Here is a 22,885-nt window from a genome sequence, read left to right as displayed (position 1 = left end):
GTCTGTCCAAGCTTATCTTTCAGTAGGCAAGGCTGCTTCTTGTCAAATGGCTTTTGCTCCCAGTTACCTACAAAACTTCTGTGGATTTAGGGATCTAGTTCCATGACTAGTTGGTATGTCCTTGAATAACCTCTGCTTAAAATCAAAACAAGCCAGCGGCTTTTGACTTTTTTTTTTTTTTTTCTGCTTGCATGATAATAGAACACTGATACTATCAGGTCTCAATGATTACAACCCTTTAGCAGGAAGAAAACTGAATGATATGTGAGCAGATTGTGTCTCAGGCAACAACATGTGATCTGATATTAAACATGGGGTTTTGCAAGTTATAGAATCATAGAATCATGGAAGAGCCCAGGTTGGAAGGGACCTCGAAAGATCAGCTGGTCCAACCAGATGGCTGGTTGTGTAGTGAAGTAGACAAGAATAGGAAGAGAGAAGCCATTTGCTGTAATGAAATAGGCCCAGTATTTTATTTCTGTATGTTCTCATCAGGAACCTTCTAGCTTTCACATAGGAAGGGAAACTGGAAAACATACATGCTGGAAAAAAGCACCTTAAATACTTAGAGTTTGAAAGGGCTGGTTTTTAATTTTTTTTGTATTCGTAGGAGTAACTGAAGTTTCTTACCCTGGTAATTTTTCCCATTTGAGGGAAAGTACAGCTCATACCTAGCATGAATACTTCTAGTGATAGCTCTGTTCTGGCTTTTCTAGTAAACATTTACTGATAATACTAATTGGTACTGTGACTTGCGACTTACAATCTATGTGAATTTATATGAAATTTGAAGAACTGCCTTTTAGAGACTTTTGGGTAGTTTTATAGGTCCAGCTGTGCCTAACTTCATGTAGCTAGTCCAAGAGAGTCTGGTCCTAGGAAGCGGGTTTCTCAGGCTTATGATTTTTTTTTTTTTTCCTCACGTAACTTTTCTGAAGACTAGTTTTTCAGCACCCTTTGTGAAGTTTGGGCACCCAGTGTGGTAGTCATCTTCCCAGTAGCTGAGGCAGGGTAATGTTACTTTTCTATAGCTCCTGAATGCTGTCGTGTTTCCTGCCAAGCATCTTGGCTGCAGCACTGTAGCAAGAGCTCATCCTCTTTGTTATCCACCATAATCCCAAAGAACTTCTGAGGTTTGATGTTTTCCAGGACACAAGTCTGCCCATATTAAGTGTGAATTATGTCCTTTGTTCTTGAATGAGGAAGGTTGCATTCAGCTATATTAAAATGCATGTTGCTAAATTAACTGGGCTTCCCAAGGGATTGAGGTTGTGCTTTGCAATTTTAAGGGGTTCAATCAGCAGTGGGTTGTGCTTTTCCAGTGAAGTTAGCATACAGCCAGAAACAGGCCCTGGAAGATGACTGTAAAACATAATTTTTGAGGTGAAACTACCCATACCCCTGACAATTATTCCTTATACAACCATACTATTAATACTTAATAGGCACTTTTTACTCCATTACAGAGATTTTATTGTTTCTCTCTGTGGTTAATACTTCAGTCAACGCTTTGCAGCATGGAGTCCGTCATTCTGTACAAGCTAGGTAAATTATCAGTTACTTTAGCAATGACATTTTTCATATTCCAAATGTGAAGTTTGATTCAGCTTTTGTGTTTCTTTAAGGCTGAGTTGCTCTATTTTACTCACTTGTATTCCCTATCTGTCTTTCTGTAGCTTTGTGTAGAATGGGTATCCCCTGTTCCCTTTTACTCTCTTGGGCAAAGTGTTTATCCATAGCTTCTGTTGTTGGATTTGAATTTGCTTGGCAGTGAAATCACTGCTTTCTTGAGGCACCTATTTTTGTATTAGATGCTGATACCCTGTGGCCATTAAAGTTTCAGTCTTTTAGCTTCAAGCAACAGTGATGTTCCTGCAGATCCAAACTGGCAGACATCGGTAGCCTAAATGCTAGTGTTTATTAGAGCAGAGCAAGGCTTGAGGGTAACTGTGCCAAGTCTTGGCTCGTTAAACCGACAGGAAGATTCAAGTAGGCTGCTTTTAAAGATAAGGGCAAGATTTGGCGCAGGGTAGGCAGGGGTGAGAGAATGGCAGAGGGTAGGGCATGTGGTAGGTGTCTTCTATCTTCCCATAAATAAGTTGAAGGCAAGAGCAGACTCATTGAGACAAATGAGCTGTCATACAAGAAGTAGTAATAGCAAGTTGGAGTAATAGCATGCAGCACTTGTCACTGCTGCAGTTAAATTGGCACTGGTCTAGAAATACTGGGGTTAGAAGATAGGATCAAGTCTTTGGTTTTCTGGAGTCCTAACTAGTTGTTCATTCCTTGATTCTTAAGAATTTTGGTCAAGGTTAGTGTAGGAAAATGAGTGATTTATCCTTTATCATGATGTGGAAGCTACTAGGAATTAACATAGTCTTTGGGTTGTTTATCCAGGGGAGCTCCCTTCCGAAGTTTCAACAACACTGGTATACCAGAAATTTCAACTTGAATGTGACTACTTCTTGTCTCTGTTTGCAGAAGACTTAGTATATTTGCATGACTCAGATCTGGGCTGGGATGTTTAAGGTTTATAGGATAACTTGATGTGGATAAATGCTTCAGATCAGAATGAACAAATTGTGCGTTTTCCCATTTATCTCTTTAAAAACATGGTCCTGTAAGAGCATAGACAAGAGATGTTTGTCTTTGTGTTGCCATTGTTAGTGATGTTTTCTGTAGAGTAGAATCTTATTAATAGATTAGATTAGTAGAATCTGAGCCATTTAAAGTTATTTAACAGATTTGGTCAATTGGTAGTCTCGCTAATAATCTGTGTTATTATAAATAGCAAATTATGTGCCAGAAACTGAGACTGAAGCAGTCTTTGAGGCGTTTCATCTAGGTTGCATCTGTTTACATTGTGGCTGAGTGTACTACCTCTGCTGTGGGGTTTGGACTGAACAGGGTGGGCTGGTGAGGGTAGGAACTGTATTCTTTGGGAAGTTATTCAAGCTATTCAAACCATGACCTTAAGGATGCCCAGAAGAGACATGGAAGTGCAAAGGTGCGGGTCAGCATGCAGTACTTCACCCCCTTTTGCAGTTACCAAACAGTCAATGTGAAACATTTGGTTTCCAGGTGCCATAGAGAAGTCTGGTACCATTAATTGGTACTTCTGTGACTATTGCAGGTTATTTAACATACTCCAAGACTGTGATCTGCTCTTCACAATACCAGCCTGTCATGTACTTCTACCTATGAAAGAAGCCTGTACTGAAGCTGATACTAAATTACCTGCTTGCATGGTTTTGAAGCTGTTTCATTTGTCGTGCTGCAGTCTGTAGCTTGAAAACTTGCTGATAAAGTCTCAGGATGACTCGACTGAGAGAAGCAAAGATTTTCTATGATTAAGTGGATGCTTTTGTTTCTATTTCAGGAAAGCCCCACAGCATTGGCAGCTCCGAACGGATTCAGCTCTCAGGAATGTACAATGTTCGAAAAGGGAAAATACATTTGCCAGTCAACAGATGGACAAGACGCCAAGCTATCCTTTGTGGAACATGCCTAATTGTCTCATCAGTAAAAGAAAGTCAGACTGGAAAGATGCATGTCCTCCCTTTAATTGGTGGAAAAGTAAGATATTAAAATAAAATTTATATACTTGCTTGCTTAACACCTATATCTTTACCCAGAGAAGACTGCATTCAATTATGATGATTCCTAGCCCCCCGTAAGCTTGTTTCTGTAAATGGGGTTATCAAAGAATATAAATGACTTTTGATTATGGTCAGATTAATATTTAACAATTTGCAACATTCGGATTAAAATGCTGAGAAAAGCAAGGGAGACACATTCAGTTTCCTTTTCTTGTGTGCAGTGTTAAATGTTTTACACGTGCACAGCCAAAGGATACGTGCATTGTGTATGATCTGTATCATGCCTCTTCATCCAATTTTTATCCATGCTGGGTTACTCTAAGATCTGAAAATTAACCAGTAAGGGCATGGGCTTATATTCAATGTTGGGTTTTTTTGAGTGTTCAGTGTTGTACAAGAGTGGTCTGATGTAACAGCAACAAACATTAACTTGCGAAAGCTTAAACTGGACTTTTTTCTGATTGATTACATCTGAAACACAGGAGGTCCAATCTGAACTCAAGGAAATTTCTTTTTCACTGTGAGGGTGGCTAGGCACTGGTACAGGTTGGCCGGAGAGGTTGTGGAGTCTTCCTCCTTGGAGATATTCAAAAGCCATTTGGACGCAGTCCTGGTCAAACAGCTGTAGATGGCCCTGCTTGAGTAGGGGGATTGGACCAGATGACCTCCAGAGGTCCCTTTCCACCTGAACCATTCTGTGATTCTGTGAAGCTTCAGCGAAGACAATAAGATTACAACATTGCTATTTCAGCCAAAACAGTGTTTCAGAACACTATTCTTGGCTTGATTAGCCAAGATAATGGGAAGAGAATCATTAGCTGGAGGATGATTTACACCTGAAATAATGCTCTTTCACCTTGCATACCGATAAGTTTGATTCTTAAGAGTCATTGGGAGAGAAATGAGCTTCACAATGTTATATATGCAGACTAAAGTTGGTTCATTAATATTCTATACTAGCAATGTGGGAAGTAGTCCTTTTTTCTAGGAGCTGTTTTTCCTATCTCCTTTCATGATTCTTCACATGATTCTTCAACTCTTCCCTGGAGGTACTGAAATAGAGACATTTTCCTGTTTTAGCAGCGGTGGGTGAACTCTGACAGTGAATTGTATCTGTGACTGTAGCGCACTGGAGAGGACAGGATTCAGGACCCCATCAGCCTTCTCTTTGAGATGAAAATTTCTTTTTTTAAAAAAATTCAAAAAAGGGGAGAGATTGCGTACCCTCTTTTTAATTGCTTAACATGGAATTTCTAAGTTGTTTTTGCACAGAAATGAATCGTGTAATGTAAAACATGCAGACTGTGCTAAGCAGTAAGCTGACAACAAATTTTAAAAGAAAAGGAGAACCAAGCTGAGAAAAATGTACTGAGGGCTTCTGCTGACAAAGCTTGGGAGGTGGATGTTTGGCACAGAATTGTTTTTTAAATTATTGCTCAAAAAATATTCTTCCTCAACCCCATAAATACTCTGCACTTCCTGGTTTGCAGAGGCTTTCCAGAATGCGGTGCTGAGACATTGAGACCATAAGTTGTGTGGGACTTCTCGTGTATGGTAGCAGAATGATGTATTCTGGGTGTTTTTTAGCAAGTTGTGAAATGCCAAAGAATTTAATTGGGATGAAAGAGAAGCATTTTGTTAAGCCTGTTTTTAATAACCAGGAGTATAAATTGTACTTCTTTAGGTTGTATAAAGACAGCCTTAAATGTGTTTCACTGGGAAACCTTTTGTGGTGCTCAGTCTCTCTTAAAGTGTTGACGTTCTTGGTGTTTTTCTCCTTTGGTTCCTTCGTCCTTCTGTTCTCATTCCTTTCTTGTGGAGATTTTACGAATCAGCCAAGATCCAGCTTGAGTGCTTCAGAGGGTTAGTCCAACTCTACTTGAAGAGCTCCTCTTGGGCACATTTTAACTTTGCCCTGGGAAATTCTGCAAAGAGGCTTTTGATTCTTGTTCACTAATAGTTTCGTGTCTCTACTGTAGGTGGAAGAAGTGAAAAAGCACCAGCACTGTTTAGCATTTAGCTCCTCTGGACCTCAAAGCCAGACCTACTACATTTGTTTCGATAACTTCACTGAATATTTGCGATGGCTTCGACAAGCATCAAAGGTGAGAATAGTGCTAATTACTACCTGAATGGGATGTTCGTAGCATTTCCCCCAGTTCTGTCTTCTCCACGCAGTGATATAGTCCCTCTTCTGGGTTCATTGGCATGAACTGCTGCTGTCAGTGTTGCACAGAAAATTTGAGAGCTCTTGGTAATAGGCAATAGGGAGGTGAATTTTTCTGCATTGATACTGAGACTTCTTTCTACCATGGTTGTGTAAGCAAAGTGCAGTGCTGGACTTTCTCCCTTTTCTCATCTTGATCCAGCTGGATGGATGGAGGGAGATCATTAGAACAAAGAGGATGACAAATATAACTGTCAAAATTTCAGTTTAAAATGCTTTGTTTCAGTGTTAATAAAACCTAAAATGGTGGTGTATTTTTTTAATTTGTTCCTTACACAGAGCCTCAGGATTGAATTGTTAGAATTAAGAAAATATTTTTTCTTGCTTGGAAATGTTGCTGAATCTCTCTTTAGTGTTATAACTGTTTGATTTTTGTTTTTTTAATAAGCAATCATTTTGTGTCAGTAAAAAAAATTACGAACTAAACCTTCGTAAACCACATTTTGTACTGTGCTTAGAGTACAATTTATTATGGGAATTTGGGTCCTGCATTATTTCATTTTACTCTTCAGTTCCTCTTTGTGTTGTTGAAAGGCTGTTTTTGCAATTACCTATTTTATCTCTTAATCCCTGCCACTTTTTTGATAAATCCTCTCTGAAGTAATTTATGTATCTTGAACCACTGATTTTCTTATTTTTAACACGCAAGTTCTTTTGCTGTGCTGTCAGCACTCTCTCTTTGGTTTCTATTTGGGTCTAAACTATCCATTAGTTTTATACTTGATTGGGCTGTCTATTCATGCTCTTTATTATAGTAAAGCAACTTGGGTTTATGTAGTACTACTTACAGATATTTATGGCACACTAGATCTGTTCTGTCTTTTTAGATTGCAATAATGTATTATCCAGCCTATCGCCAGTGGTACAGCCTGGGCTGTGGGTTGTTTTTTTTTAAGAGGTTTGATTATTATGTCAAACTTGCTTTGAGCAGTAACTATTGCACCTCCCAACACATGCATCATTTAAAATGACCTTTAGGTTTTTTTCGAGTAAGTTTTAAAATTCTCTTTAAAACACTGTTCTGGCATCCCTGCTCAGGTCTGTTAAGCCTCAAGGTAAAAATCCCCAAGATATGTTTTATGAGATGGTGAGGCATGGTCTGTCAGGTTTTTGAATTCTTGCCGCTTTGTGGCTCTCTCTGGGAGAGTAGCGCCCTTTCATCTCCAGTGGCTTTGACATCAGATAAATGAAAGGCAAATCTAATGAGTGAGAAAAATAGTGGAAAACAATGAACTTCAGAAGTAGAGATAAATGGCTAGAAAGCCCCTCTGAATTACTGGCAGCATAAACTTGTTCTGTGCCATGCTGTGCTTCTCTCTTTCTCTCTGGTTCACCCAAATGACTAACAGCATTGGGATGATAGCCAGCATGAGAACATATCCCCATGTGCTCATGATATCCTCCCATTTTTCTTATGTAAGAGTAGAAAGAAAATACATAGTTTGAAGTGTCTTTTCAGACTGTCAGAACTGAAGAAACTCACTATGCTATTCTTTTTGTTAGTAAAACATGCTTTTTAGGAAAAAAATATGCTTCATTTTCCCCAACTCTCCAACCCCCAGCCCCAAAACCTGCGACACAGCATTCTGAATGGATTTTGAAGCAGTACTTTGCAACTTCAAGTTGCTTTTTTAATGTTTGGGTTTTCTCTCCTTAGACTGAAAAACAGAGGCAAGCATAATTGTATGCAAGGCAGATGTGTGGGAAGCACTGTGCAGTAACACTGTTTCTGAAGAACAGAAACAGAGAAACTAGTAAAGCTTCAAAAGTAACTCAAATTTCCTCCAGCTGATGCTGTTCATGTCCAAGTGCTTAATTGTAAGGTGCATTGACTCTGTTGTACATGTACAAATAAATGAGAAAGTTTCCTCTTCAGCTCTGTAGTTCATACAAGCTAGCGTTTGCGCGCAGGGGAAAAAACCCAACATTTATATAAAGTGCTCTGCCTCAGGTGTATGGAAGCTACTCAGGTTCAAAGAAATTGAAATATTTTTGCTAACCAAGAAAATACCTTATAAAGCATTGTATGTTTAAAGGCAAGCAAATTTAGGAAGGAAGATGTTATGACTCTAACTTTGAGCTTGTTACAGGCTTGGTCGCACAATGCTTACAGGTTCTTCTTTAATTGTGGTGGGGTTTATAGTACTTGCACTTTTGTGAATTATTATGAATAATATTTAAGACTATTTTAAGTACAGATATTTTTAATGGCATTTGTTTAGAAACTGACATTCGTGTTAAGTTATGTTCAGTAGTAGTTTTTGTGCAGCCATTCATGCTCCTGATGCATGCTGCTGAAAACTGAGGCTTCTGATAAAAGTGTAATAAAAGTTTTAATTATAAATTTTAATGTAGAAGGAGATCCCTGCTAAAATATTTCATTAAAATTGCTCAGTTCAGTTTTTAACTGTGAAAAAAATTTTCGTGTCTGTCTTCTATATACGTCAAAAGAACTGGAAGATGATGTTCCTTTAACTTTTAAAGAACAAGCTTAATCTTGAAAGGAGACTTTGCAAAGAATGCTTGCTCTGCAGTCTATCTCCCCGCGGAATATTGGCAATGGTGACTTTTTACTGATGTTCCAGAATGAGACATATCCTAATGCGTCACTTCTGCAATAAATATATGTATGCTAGAGAAGTTTTGAATTCTTGTTTGAAGGGACTTGGACTCAGTTTTAATTGAAAAATGAGTATTGCTCCTGTATCATCTGATTGATTCTAGCAGTGAAATCTATCTTAGCCAAGACAGCTCCTGTGCTCTGCCCCAGTAAATTTTTGGAAAGGATTTTTGAATAGGTGTTAGGATTGGTTTTCATGTATGTGTGTGTCCTGAGAACAGGACTGATTTCAGGACAGGCTGGAAATTGCACAAACATTGACCTAAATATTGAACTTGGTGGCATACTTACTCCAAATAGGTCACTTTTAGATATGCTGATTTAGCCTCAAACAGAATATTTTTAAAAGCTGGAAATGTGGCTTTTTCGTTAATATTGATAGTTCTATACCATAGTGCATTTCTTTCCTTTTACTTTCCAAATACTGGAGTCCTAATTAAGGAAGCTCAAAAGAAAAACAACAACAACAAATTTGGTCCTTTGTGATCTAATATGCTTGTTCTGTTGCCAAATGTTGAAAAATAAGCTTATGCAACTGGGAGGGGGAGCAGAGGAGGAAGAAAGGGACATCTTCGTGGCTTTAAAGAATTTTGTCTGCATAAAGTTGGCATGATGGTTCTGGAACCCACACAGTTATTTGCAGAGCGATTCTGATCTCCCACTGTTTACTACTTGAATGTCAAGTGCAGAAGGATGGGTGAAGAATGTGCAGTTAACAGAGAAGATTACATGATAAGGGCTTTCCTCGTTTGCCATTTCCAAAACCTAAAAAGCTACAGCCTTAATATAGCACAAGAGAGAAAAGTTTTACGTATAAGGTTTTACTGAGTGGTGGAACTTGCTGTCGTGAGGCTTGTATTTGAGGTGTGGTAGTGAGCTCCTGCTGTTTGACACTTCTAACAGCTAAACTTAGTTTAATGCTTTTCAACATGTGAAACTGCTGTGTGTTGACTACTACACAACTCATGACACGGATGGTTTGGCTGGAGTAAAAAGGCTTATCAGTCCTCTGTGTTCCAAGGCACACAGTTAAAATGGGATGTCAACGTCTGCCTCAGAAATGCAATATTGCAGAGCTTAAGCAGGAACGCATTACAGAATTTTATCTTCTTGGAAATAGCATGCATCACTGGGTGTGCTGAGACAGGTTATCTGACCCCTCCGAACTTCTCCCCTCTCGACTTTAGAAGAGCAGGAAGTGTGTCGACAGCTTCATGGGACAATTATTTCCTGCTTTAGTTCTCGGTTCAGCTGGGCAGGTAGAGGAAGAGAGGCGATGAGAGGCAAGGGCTATAAATAATGCGTGACTGCCTCACGTAAGCTGTCTGTGTATGGCTGCACTATACATGTAGATAGGTAGAGATGTACAGGCACACGGCCATATGCGTGTGCACACCGTCGTCTGCTTCCTGGGCTCAGTTGCACAGCTGTGGCCCTAGTGACAGTGTGTTAGTGGGTAGTAAGCTGTGTGGGACTTAGGTGCCAGGGTGGATTTGCACCTATATACAGAAGAACACTCCTGTTTAAAATATGAGGAATATCCAAAAACAGATCCTTGATTTAAAAACTATCAAATTTAAGAGTTTTCTCCTTTGTGCCTTTATATTTTCCCTTCCCTGTTTCAGTCACCTTTGTCTTCAAGTCTGCAGTGGAAATGTTTGTGGTGTTCCAGATGACTCCAGCCTGCTGTGAAAAAGGAGAGGCTAAATTATGATGTCAGTGTACATTATGTTTAAAAAGTGCTAAAAATAGCAAGAATAGCAAATTCAAGGGAGAAGGGCGTGCTGCCATATTGGTCTTATTCCTTTCACGTCAGTGCAGAATGCTCTCTTTGTGCACTTATTTGCACCGTGAAACTAGCAGAAAATGACAACAGATTTGAATTTAGTTTATACTATAGAAGTAAGTAATGCAGGAGCTTCTACAGTAGTAGTCTCCATCTTTCCGCAACTTGTATAGAGACCTACCGGAAGCAGCAGTGCAAAATTAACTTTTTAGCTTTTTCTCTCTAAGGTCACCTGATTCTGACCAACTGCTTCAGTCTTTTAGCTATTTTTCAGTACAATTTTTACAATTGTGTTTGGGGACTATGTTGTGAAGTGTGAGTCTGAATTGTATGAAGAGGATGAATCTGATCTGTGACTCTACTAATACGATTTTTAGTTGTTCTAAGGAAAAAAGGTCTGAGTTCCAACTGCACACAAGCTTGGTGTTACAGACCTTATTTATAGAAATAAACTGCATAATTTAAAAATGAATTCCTGAACTTGATTGCGGTTCTGCAAATATATTCAAAATAGGAGACCAAGGTGATCAGCTTGTGCAAGTGTTTTACAGGAACAGTGCTGAGGAAATGCAGTGAGCAACAATTGAGCGTTACTGCTAGAGATGTACCTGCATTTCAGCTGTGCTTCACCCACCTTTGAGCTGTGGGACTGCCTTTTCCTTCAGCACAGAAGATTCTGATCATTAATTAAAGTGATGGGTAATAAGCCATGTCCACTTGCGCTCATAGCTTCATCTTTTTTTCAGATACTGTCAGATGCTAACGTCTGACTTTCTTACATCAGGCATGGTCAACCAGGAGAAAGATTAAAGTGCAGATTCCGACTTCAGTATGGAATGCAGTTTTTTTTTTTTAATACAAAATGCAGCCTTCAGCCTGTAAAGAAGGCTTGAAACCACTTGTCTCATGGTTAAATTATCCCTACGCTGTATTTGCCGTGCTCACTAGCCGATTGACCTGTTCCATATGTGTTTCTAGATACTGTAACGAGCTGTAACATCTTTGCAGAGTTCATCATTGCAGGGATTTTTATTTAATGCTATTTGTGTTGTAGTTACGAGTTCTGACGTTTATTATAACTTTGTAGTCTTAGTCCATGCATTTGAACGTACCATTGTGATTCTGGGCTACCGTGATTGTGTGCATTGGGGACAGATTGGAGGTCAGGCACGTGCTGGTTGCTGAGAGGGTGACCATGCAGTAGTTGGTTTGTTTCTTATGCCAGTAGCGATTGGAGGCTTGAAAATGAGTGTCTATACTAGTATGACCTAAAAATGAGTTTAGTATAATGCCAACATCAGTGGCATCTTTTGAAAATAGCTTTTAACCAAATCCAATGCTCTGCAAAAAGCTTGTTTTCTTTGAGGGTAACAACTATCCAGTTTTTGTTACATATGTGAGACTAAGAAGCGTCATTAGCCTGTTTGCAACTGTTTATTCAACATCTAGTGAAGAAAAAAGAACCCTGAAATATTTTCTCATTTTTCAGTGGGGCTTTTTTTGAGCTGATGCTTACTTGCAGGAAACGTGATGACTCTAAGTTTAGTATGAGGAAACCATTTTTTCCTCTAATAACATAAAATGACAATATTGAGATAATGCTTTCTCTAAAAATAGATACCTAAAAATAAACCCACAGCTTCCTTTTAGCGGTGATTACAAGCATTCAAACATAAACAAACCTCTGGTTTCAGTGTGGAACTTGACTTCCTTTTTTGTGTGTGTGAAATCTTCAATATTTGGGACCTTTGCTCTGCAGTCATATCTGGTCATTCTTGCTGTGAGTGGCTTCTTGTCATCTCGTCTGAAAGCAGAAGATTGAATCAAAGCAAACTTGAAGCCAGTTTTATTTCTCTTTTGATGGTAACACTTGAAAGTGTTCCTCCTCCTCTTTCCTTGCAAAACCTATTCTTTTGGTCCTTTTGTTGTTAGAGGTTAGTTGATGTTTTGGAAATTAACTTCTGTGTGTGTTTCAGTGTAGTCTCTCTTTTAATGATTTGGGAGGGAAGCTTGGTGTTTTGGCTAAGCTGGTTAGTTTTCCATGTGAAAATAGTTCAGCTGATTCCAAAGTGGTGTAGTTGGTGACTTCAAGCTTTTCTCTTTAATTTCTGTTCTAGAGAAAAACTATAGCTTCACTTTTTTTTTTTTTCTTTTTCCTTGCTGAAATTTGGAGTCTGTGGTCCTTGTTTTGGACTTGCTGCCTTCAGTTAATAATAGAGTAGTTATTGAAGTATTGCAGCCAAGAGTGAGAATGGAAAACTAGGTATCGCCCACACATCTGGAATAGCTTTCAAGTAATGTCTTTTGAAGCCTCTAAATCAGGTTCTGATATTATTGAAGCTGAATTTGTGCAGCTCTTGCATAAATACAGGAAAGCATTGCCGTGGCTTACAGCTAGAATCTCAGTGAGGTGTTGCTGAAGTTACCTTTTAAGGTGTGTTCAATCCAGGAGGATCCCAAAGTGTGTTGAGTAGTCTCTGGAGGTAGAGGGGTAGGAGTGAGTGGGGGAATGTAACTTTCTTCTTAATGAAGCTTAGGGAAACTTAAGTGTCTGTGGTGACCAGATCCCATGAGACTGGAGGGAGTTGAGGGGACTGATGTATTGTGCAGTACTTCGGTACGTATAAGGTGATAACTGACTTGGTCTTGAAACTGAATGGCTGTAACATTGTGACCCTTTCCAAGCAAAGCCTAGCATGGAGGAAAAAAGGGGAGGAATTGTTAGCAAAACCTAATTTTAGGGACATTTGGTCTCCTTAGGCTTCTTCTCTAGTCAGGGGAGAAGGAGGAAGGTATCCAGGGACAAGAGGGAATGAGTGCTGGAGACCAGTTTTAGGCCCCAGGCCAGTAGAGCTATATTCATGATTATTTGTGTTATAAATCACTTGGGTCAGAAGGCCTTTCTGATTTACTGTGAAATAATGTCATGAAAAGAGTTCATCTCACTGTAGAATTAATCCATATGATGCAGCTGTGTTAGGAGAAGCTAAGTCAGGAACTGAGAACCTAGCATAACCTCTTATTTATAACAAATAAACAAAACCCCACAACCTTCTCCATGTGGGACTGGGGAGACTCAGACAAGTGAATATCTGTTGGAAGTCTCACTGGCAAGAGTCTGAAATCTATTGTAAATGCTGAAAGAAAGTCTTTGCTGGAAGGCTGCTCATTGCAAAGTCTGCTTGCTGGTGGTACAGTAGCTTGTCTTGGTAGAAAATTAAGTCTAACACAAGTTGTAAGAAGAAAAAGGGATATTTCTCAACTTTTGTGAGACTATCACCTGTTTTGCAATATTGCAGATGAATTGTTTTCAGTCAAGCTGTTTTAAGGATATTAGCATTCCTTGCTCCACCATTGGAGATTCACATGTCTGAATTATAAGTAGCTTAACGCTACAGCTAATTACTGTCCCTTAGCTCCAGGTTGCACCTTAAGCCTTGTCCTTGCAGGGATCTTATCAGTGTGAACATCCCAGCATGACTAACCCCAAGGTAACAGTGTTGATGTCACTCCCTGTGTGATGTTGATACCAGTACCTGATCTCTAGAAGAAGATAACTTTTCCTCCTGGAGGAATAAAAATACTCATGTTCTGGTAACAACTTCAGATAGCACCAAACATTTCCAAATGACAGGTGACGAATGTTACTTTTTTTTTTTGGACAAGATCTCACTTTCAAGATCTTGATGCTAAACCTGGAACACTGGCTTTCACATCTATGAAATTTCTTCTGGACTCCTATCAAGAAGGGTAAAGGAGCACAACTTCTCCTTTACTGCCTCCACATTTCCCCCTCCCCACATGCATTTGCTACTACTGTTTTCAGTTAAGTTGTTAGAGCTTTGCATAAGGGCCAAAAGTAGAAGTGAGCTACTTCTGTATGCTGTGTAAATCTTTGTTGAGAGCTAATGAGAGGAGAGAAGGGACAAGTTAAATAATCTTTGTGCCCCTGCGTCTTGCTGGCATGAGGTGTTTGTACCAGAGGCTTTCGGCTGCATTGCCTACGGAGGAGAGATGGGGTGAGAAGCGTGTGCCCTGTGGATGCTGCCACACCGCTGTGTGTTCCTGCCCTTCATCTTAGTAGGCAATTACAGCTCTTACCTATGGCATTGCCTGTTGGGTTTGTGAATCTGTGTGATGTGCTTTCAAGCCTCTTGCTGAGTTTATCTTTTCTTTGCAAGGCCCTTGGCGTGGGTTAGCATGAATCTAATTTAATGTTTGAAAGAAAACAAAAGAAGAGGCCAGAAAAGCTCTTACCTTTTCACCCTTTAGACTGCACCCATTTTAAAAGCTGTTATTTAAACTAAAAATGAAAATATATGGCTTTAAAGAAAAAGAAAACCGTTTTATTTCTTTCTTCCCCTCCTTCATTAAGGTTTTTGGCATTAGCTTGTTTACCAGTCTGAACATTTCCTCAGCTCTTGGCTGTGGCTGAGGGCACTGATGTGTTTCCTGGCTGTGGAGTTCAGCTCAGCGGAGGGAGGCCTCTCTGCCAAGCGGGGCTTTGATGCTCGAATAGAAAGGAGGATTAGGGGTTTGAAGCAAGGTTAGTTCTGAGGTGAGGAGAACCTGTTTGCTCTAAGCAGTTACTTTAGATATTTCAAGCGTATGTATCGCTGGTTAGTTAAGCCTTATGCAGTCATTGGTGGGATGTGATGATTACTGAACTGTTTAAAAACAAATCCTGAAGGAGAGAAATTACACTGCCTTTGCATTAGTGTGTCTACAGCAGGTGTAATTTGACATCGTCAACTTAGTTCAAACAGACTGGGAATTTGGCTGCCTGTACAGTGTGGGCTGCTTAGTTATTTTAATTGTCTTCTGTTGAAGTCCTAAATAGTAATTTCTTATCTGAATAGAGCTATAGGGAATGGGATGAGGGTAAACAGGAAAAAGACATAATTACATTGGTTTAAATTCACACCATAGGTCACACCAAAAGATGTCCTTGTGTAAACAAGGCTTGTGTTTGTCCATACAGCTGGGTTCAGCTGTGTCTGTTGCTGACATCCATTGTCAGCAACAGATCATTTTTGTAGTATAGCCAAGGCCTTAAAACAAAGACGGTAATCAGTCTTGTTGCATAGCTCAGTGACAGAGGTGGCATTATACTGATGGACAAAGCAAAGTGCTTTTTTAGCCCAGTGTAGCAAGAAGAGGCAAGAATATTGGTTGATACAAGTATTTTTCTGTATTTTTGTTGCTAGCTGCTAAAGATTTACAGTGAACCCATACCATACTTTCACCAGTCTTGAACTACTGTTTCCTTTTTAAAAACAATAAAAAATTAAAATCAAAATGCCATGGTGAAACCTTTTTTATTTAAGGTACTGCTGGCTTGTTGTTTATACTTGTAAGTACTATTGTGGCACAAGTAACACATGTTTAAAAGTGAGTTTTCATATTTGGGAGACTCCTAGTTCTTTGCCACGTGTGCAGCTTTTAGGTGGGCAGTAGCAGAAGGCGTACTGCCTGAGGGAGGGAGACAGCTCTCCAGCAGAATTATTTGTGTTGGTATTCATAGAATAAAGCTGCATTTTATTGCTGTTGGGGGAAGATTGAAAGCACAATGACAGCTTTTTGCTGTTTGCAGTGGGTAGATCCAGGGCTCTTTGTAGTACATGTGCTATAGTTGTATATCGTTGCTTCTTGAGAGGCTCAGCACGACCCAGCAATGTGCACTTCCAGCCCAGAAGGCCAACCGTATCCTGGGCTGCATCAAAAGAAGTGTGGCCAGCAGGTCAAGGGAGGTGATTCTGCCCTTCTGCTCTGCTCTCGTGAGACCCCACCTGGAATATTGCATCCAGCTCTGGAGCCCCCAACATAAGAAGGACATGGACCTCTTGGACTGGGTCCAGAGAAGGGCCATGAAGATGATCCAAGGGTTGAAGCCCCTCTCCTATGAAGACAGGCTGAGAGAGTTGTTCAGCCTGGAGAAGAGAAGACTCCGAGGAGACCTTATAGCAGCTTTCCAGTATCTGAAGGGGGCCCACAAGAAAGCTGGAGAGGGACTTTTTACAAAGGCATGTAATGATAGGACGAGGGGTAATGGATTCAAACTGGAAGAAGGTAGATTTAGAATAGATATTAGGAAGAAATTTTTCACTCTGAGGGTGGTGAGACACTGGAACAAATTGCCCAGGGAAGTTGTGGAGGCCCCATCCCTGGAGGTGTTCAAGGCTGGGCTGGATGGGGCTTTGAGCAACCCGGAGGCATCCCTGCCCATGGCAGGGGGGTTGGAACTAGATGATCTTCAAGGTCCCTTCCAACCTAAACCGTTCTATGATTCTATGATGATTCTTTGAAACTGCACTTTAGTATGCCATGTTCACATGGAGACTGGAAAAAAAAAAGAACTTAAAACACTGTAGGCCAGGGCTGCCTAACTGAGTTTGCAACAGGAACTGGAAAAAAAGTCTTCCATTGGACTTTGTAATTTGATGTGCAAAGTTGAATTTGGTTTTACCCCCTTCCTACTCCTCTAGTATTACAATGGGAGACATTGTAATACAATGAGTGAACATAAAGTGTTTAAAAATCATATCCAGCGAATGGAGAAAGCTGCATGTTTCATCTTGTTTCTTTATATTTGTGATGATTAAAAATCCCAACTGAAAAGTGGACTTAAAGTATAAGATCTTGCTATGTGTTTGAGCTACCCTGTTGTCAAACTGTTGCATCTCTTGCTTCTCTGGAGAAGCCAGGTGTTGACTCTACATCTTACAATGTAGCTACCATAACTGAAAAGGTGTCATACACCAGTCTTTCAAAAAGGTCATTGCACCAGCCATTTCTCCCATGTTTTTAGTACTGGAGATGCAACAGGGGTTTCATGTGAAAACAAGTGTTGAGGGTACATGCAGTTCAGGATGTTATGAGAAGACATTCCAGAAAGGTTGGTCAGGGCAACGGCTTCTTCTGCCTGGGGACTCATGAACTGCGCTGCTTGTATTTTTATTTTTATATATGTATGTAAAGCATATAAAACAATTACACTTTTAAGTTTTCTAAAAGGAAACACCAAAGAAGCCATAATGAGCGCTTGATGCAGGTTCCACATGTATCTAGAAAGTGTTTCCCTCTGGCGTTGCTACCACACTGACTTTCTTCACTATGTTTGTTGGAGCATGGGTCTGTTGAACCCAGTCTAGACAACTTGTTAGGGTATTTATTTACAGTGGAATGTCTTGGTTTTGTTTTGTTGTTTTTTTTTTTTCTTCCAGTGGGAGCCCTACCTTCTGCAGATAATGTCCTGTCCTCTGAACGCTTTTTATTTGAGTGTGAGGGATATTCTAGTCAGCCTTTTCTTACCCTTTATCATCAGCTTATCTCTGCAGTGATTCCCCACAGTGAGTCAAGGAAACCCAGTGCGTTATTAAAAATTGTATCATCTTTTAGAAGAATGCTGTGCTCTTAATAAAAAATAGCAAAAATACACATGTAGTCTTACTCCATTTAAGTCAATTGAAGATGATTGCATGATTAAAATATCCCTTTATTGTTCCATTTGGGAACAATATCATTTCAGAATTTCAATACTGAACTTCAGAACAACTGATGAAAGTTTCTGGTGAGCCAAAGAAAGTATTGTTAAGATGTTGTTCTCCTTTGTCACTCTTCTTTGTTTTTCATCTTGTTCTTCTGTTCTCTAGGAATTTGTTACAGAACAGTATTGAGGAATGAAAATAGAAAAGTCTTTATCCCTGCCTGTGAGAAAAATTGTGGTGTTTAGATGAGTATTCCTTGTAACAATTCAGAAGATATTAATTCTTAGAGTACTGTTTTGCTAACAAAAAAGACTTCAATAAAATTCCAACTGATTCCAGAACTAACACCTTTTAAAATGTGGTTTTAACTTTTACAGTTATCTCTGTGGTAGAGGCATCATTCAGTAAATGTCAATTGCATGAAAATCTTAATTAAATTCTTCGTATAACAAAGTGATTCCTTTAAAAAAAAACAACAAAACAAACAAGCAGACAAAAAATAATCAGAACATACAACTTGTAAAAACAAAATTATTTTTAACTAGATTATTTTCACAGGGCTTGATGCTTTTAAGAAAGGACTTGCATCCTTTTCTGAGACAAGAGTAGAATTTCGTTATGTTTGTCTGCTTTATCATGGTTCACACTCAGAGTTACCAGTTCTGGTACTTTAGATATTTTTGAAGTAACATGCCTTGCTAAGCACTGCTGGGTTGCTTATTACTGTTCATATCACATTCCAAACAAGTAGTTGGAGCAACAGTGTATGTAAGCATTACACCTGAAATTACACATTCTCTCTTTTAATTTAACGGGTGTCAGCACTTTGTCATCTCTTGTGTTTTGAGTGTTATGAGAACTGTACCATACCGGGCAGGTTCTGGCACCATAAACAGACTGAATACCTAGCTTTCAGAAATGATTGCTCAGAATAGCCTGTGAATAATTTTTGTCTAATACTACAAGGGGAAGAAAAATAGTAGCTACAGTAACAAAAGGACTGAACTAATTGAGTAAAAAAATTCGAGCATTTTAATGGATGTGGGAGGACTGGATTATTAACGGTCGTGTTAGAGAAAAACACTGCACCGTCTGTTCCTCTCAAAGCTTATGGCTGTGTATTTTTAAGAGACCACTTATCCTGAGGCCTATGTAGCTTGCATTGGAGAGGAAAAAAAGGAAGAAAAAACTCCTTGGCCTTCTTTTCAGTGGCAAGCTACTTCACTTACGCCAGCAAAACGTCATGTCTTAAGGTTCCAGGGTACTTTATGGCAAGGGCTGTATGTCTGCCCAGAAGGTTGGGTGCTGTTTCCTTCTTCAAAGTTCAGAAGTTCTTATAGACTGTGCACAGATTATGAGTTGTTGGGTTTTTTTTCCTCTTTTTGTCCCTTAGACATGGTGTTTGTACTTCCAGAATTCCTAGCAAGTGAGGGTAGTAAAAGTGCCAATGACAAAATGAAATGATTGCTTCTCTTGCAGTGTAACCATTTGAGCACTGTTTGTGCAGTCCCAGAAGTCTAAAATGGTGGTGGTTTGCTTTTCCTCCTTTGATCTAAGCCATGCCTGCTCCAAAAATGCTTCTCATTCTTCTAGTATTTGACCCCTCCTCCTTGCCCACCATCCACACTGCCTTGTACTGCTGTGTGGTATTGTTTTGTTATGTAACTTGCTCCATGACTCTACTTCATGAAAGGATATTTTTAATAGTATTGGACAGAAACTGTAAGAATTCTGCATTGCAGTATTGTTTGTGTGGTTTTGTTTGTTTGTTTGTTTTGTTTTTTTTTTAATAAAGGCTAGTAACTAAGTAAAGCAGCAGGATGTAGTTCATGCAGCTGTATCTTAGATATTTGGTAAGGAACAGAGTTGCTGTTACTTGATTTTGTTGCCTGCAGGTCTCTGTGGAATGATGCTAGCCATATGTCATGCTAGGTGGTATGATTTCTTTAGCCTCTATAGACTGTGTTTGTTTTACCTTCCCATTTCTAGAAAACAGTGTTAAATCCCCAAATCTCAGTTTTGTTTTTGTCACATTTTTATCACTCTTGGACAGTTTTCTGATTCACTGAGAAGAGATGAGTGCTTGGTGCTTTGCTGATGTGATATTTTTTCTCTCCAGTAAGATATAAGTGGGATAACTCTTTCTTCTGCCATTTAATACCTGCTTTTAACCCTGGAAACCACGGCTGGGTGGTAACTGTTATCCCCTCACCTCCACTCACTTGGGTATACTGACCAGTCATGCAGCATTATAGAAGACTTCTGCACTATGTTTTTGCTGCTGTTATGTTCTAACTAAAGAACTTGACTAAAGTTCATGTAAAATCTCTTTTTTTTTTTTTTTTTCTGGTCGTAGACTATCGCATAACTTCATTGATGAAAATAAATCTATTTCATGTACTGGTTTGACAAACCTTTGCGCTTTCCCCCCTGCTAGCCATCTGTGGACTTGGTTTTAGCACTGAGGCAAAGCAAGAGATTGTGGCATAACTTGCAGCAATGATGTAAACTGTGTTAGATCAGCTACATACACCGATGCTGACTTCTGCTGTGCTTAAAAGCAGTTTGTCTTGTAGTAGGGGTGAAGAAAATGTTCTTGTTTTATTACAGTATTAACATATTGGTGTACCTCTTAACTTCCAGGTTGCATCACAGCGCATAAGTTCAGTGGATCTTTCATGCTGCAGCCTGGAGCACCTGCCTGCCAACCTGTTTTATAGCCAAGACCTCACTCATCTCAATTTAAAGCAGAACTTCCTGAGGCTAAACCCCAGCCCATCCACAAGTAGAGCGCTTAGTGAATTACAAAGGTAAAGTGATATGGTTCTACTGATCTTCCTATGCTCTTGGAGCCAAGTGACCACTGGTCTACAGGAACTTTCCTAAAAAATTACTACCTCCTCTTGTGGAGGATTGGCCTGGCTGTAATGCTTCAGAAATGGGTTAACTCTGTGTGTTAGAAACAGACTAGCTTTCATAAGAAACTTAAATGTCTTTCTTGTAAATAGAAGGCTATTTTCAACCCAAAATGCAGTTTCAGAATGCATTGTTTTTATCTACCTACTGAAGCCAGACTGTAGCTCTTCAGTCTTTGATTCACGTGAGTGAAGTGAGCCCATCACAGGGATGCATTCTAGGTAGGAACAGTACTGTATGTGACTTGACTTAGAAGTTTTTTTGTTACCCCCCAAGCAAAGAAAGCCCTGACTTAATAAATCCAACCTGATTCCTGTCCCCTTTCTACTCTGCTTAACCCTAATTCTTTGTTCCTTGTAACTGTGACCTTCCAGGTGTTCTTTCCATTGCAGCTCATCCAAGAATGTAACAAAATGGGCAGACAGCAGCATGATCTGCGATCAGAATAATTTAATGTATGTGTGGAATCAGCAGGCTTTCTGTATTCAGAAAGATGAATGTTTCCTTACTGAATGTAAGACTGTGATTTTAATTTCAGTGGTAACTGAATTGAAGAGTACCTCAGGATTGTATTTGTGGATGGTCCTGTTCAAATGAAATGTTTTAAACCACATTTCTAAATCCCTTCATCTTTGAATAACAACCGAAAAATACAAGATGGATTATGTGGGCTGTTGTATTTTTATATAATTTCAATTTCATTCTGGAAAAACAAAAAATTTGGCATATTGGAAGATGAATGAACCCAGCAGGTCTGCTTCACAAACAAAGCAGGCAGTGATTCCAAGAGCTTATGAACACAGTCTGGAGAATAATACTGGATTAAGTGTTCTGTGAATGTTGGTATAGGTCTCCAGATAGCAAGTGAAATTTTAGCGTGAGTTAGGTGATGAACATGGACAAATAATGAATGTCTTAATTTTAAGGAATTTTTATCATTTTTCCTTTTTAAATGTCAGAGAGTGTACAGGAGATACTTGGTTATATTTTGTCCATGTACATACAGCTAATTCTGTTTGGGATTAGAAAGCATTTATAAATAATATGATGGGCAATATTCGTTGTCTGTTTAATGTTCTATCGGTACTGCAGTTGTAGGAACAGTTGAGTCTTGCTGAAAGTTAATAAACTTAAAATTTTTCTCACTAATGTGAGCCTGAACATGCAAGAGTAAAAGATTTCAGGTGACCAAATAAAACTCTCCTGTTTTCTGAGATTCTGCATCAGGAAAATCTGGAGAAGTGGCAGATGCCCAAGGTGGTGCAAAGCTGATTGAGTGTCTCATTCTTCTGAGAGCAGGTCCTGTTCTATCAGTGAATACTAGTCTGCTCTGTCTCCATTGCTTTGAGCTTGTCAAGAAGGCATGGGAAAGGTCTGTGAACTCCTGGAGAAAAGAAATGAATGATTAGGAAGGTTACATGGCAATGTTTCAGTGGCTGAGAGCCCGTGCCTCCTGAACTCCTGCCCCTTGGCGCTGACGTTCCCTTTGCCACTGCTGATGTCCTCCAGCCTTATTTTCATCCAGTACAGGTGGCATCACGCAGGCGGTGAGTAGCTGGAAGCTGCTGCCGTTCCTATTGCTATGCCAGTGGAATGGGCTGTGTGAGGTGGTCGTTCCTGTTGAGGGTTATGAAGAACAGTGCCCCGTCAGTTATCTTTTGCCTCCCAATATATTGCAGCAAAAGCACGAGCCTGGCCCTGGAGCGCTCTCCCAAGCCATGCTCCTTCCTGCCTTAAGAAACACAGTGCTGGTGTCTCCTTAGGGTGGGAAAACTGAATTTTACTTGTGCTGCCAAAAAGCTTTGAGCCAGCTCTGCCTCTACTGTAAGTCTGTTTTTCTGTAGTAAGTAAATACAAAAATATCTAGCAAGAAGGGAACACTGTAATCTTTTTGAAATTATTAGTGAATCACAGTATGAAAGCATGTGCAAAGTAAGGGAAGCTCAGTCATTCCTGGGAACACAAGTTGTTAGTTGTCTGACTTTTTTTTTCTTTCTTTTTAATCCAATTTCATAAAACCATTTTGAGATCTTTTGGGGGTTACACAAGGTAAAACTTGACTGGATAAACCAAAAGTCTTTTTTTTGTTTGCCCATGTTCTTTCAAACCACTGCAAAGCAAGTACAAAATCTCTGCTGTTCTGATTTGGTACTGTTGGCTTTTATACCAAATTCTCATTTGCTAAATTGCAGCCGCACACAGGGCACAGCACCAGTGAATCAAGCCCAGAAATATTTAAGGCTCCAAAAT

General features: G+C 39.5%; 1 protein-coding gene across 1 annotated transcript in view; it reads left to right on the top strand.

The window, feature by feature from the left end:
• The window catches only part of PHLPP1 (PH domain and leucine rich repeat protein phosphatase 1), a 159,885-nt gene that overhangs the window by 90,769 nt on the left and 46,231 nt on the right, over nt 1–22,885 (top strand). The window contains exons 2-4 of the mRNA XM_009885278.1: nt 3,380–3,576; nt 5,579–5,704; nt 20,363–20,529. Coding sequence (XP_009883580.1) covers nt 3,380–3,576; nt 5,579–5,704; nt 20,363–20,529 — 490 coding nt within the window. The remainder of the gene's footprint in view (nt 1–3,379; nt 3,577–5,578; nt 5,705–20,362; nt 20,530–22,885) is intronic.

The sequence above is a fragment of the Charadrius vociferus genome, unplaced genomic scaffold (genome assembly GCF_000708025.1).
Source record: "Charadrius vociferus isolate BGI_N301 unplaced genomic scaffold, ASM70802v2 scaffold565, whole genome shotgun sequence".
Taxonomy (NCBI): domain Eukaryota; kingdom Metazoa; phylum Chordata; class Aves; order Charadriiformes; family Charadriidae; genus Charadrius; species Charadrius vociferus.
This window is presented reverse-complemented; position numbering and strand designations above follow the sequence as displayed.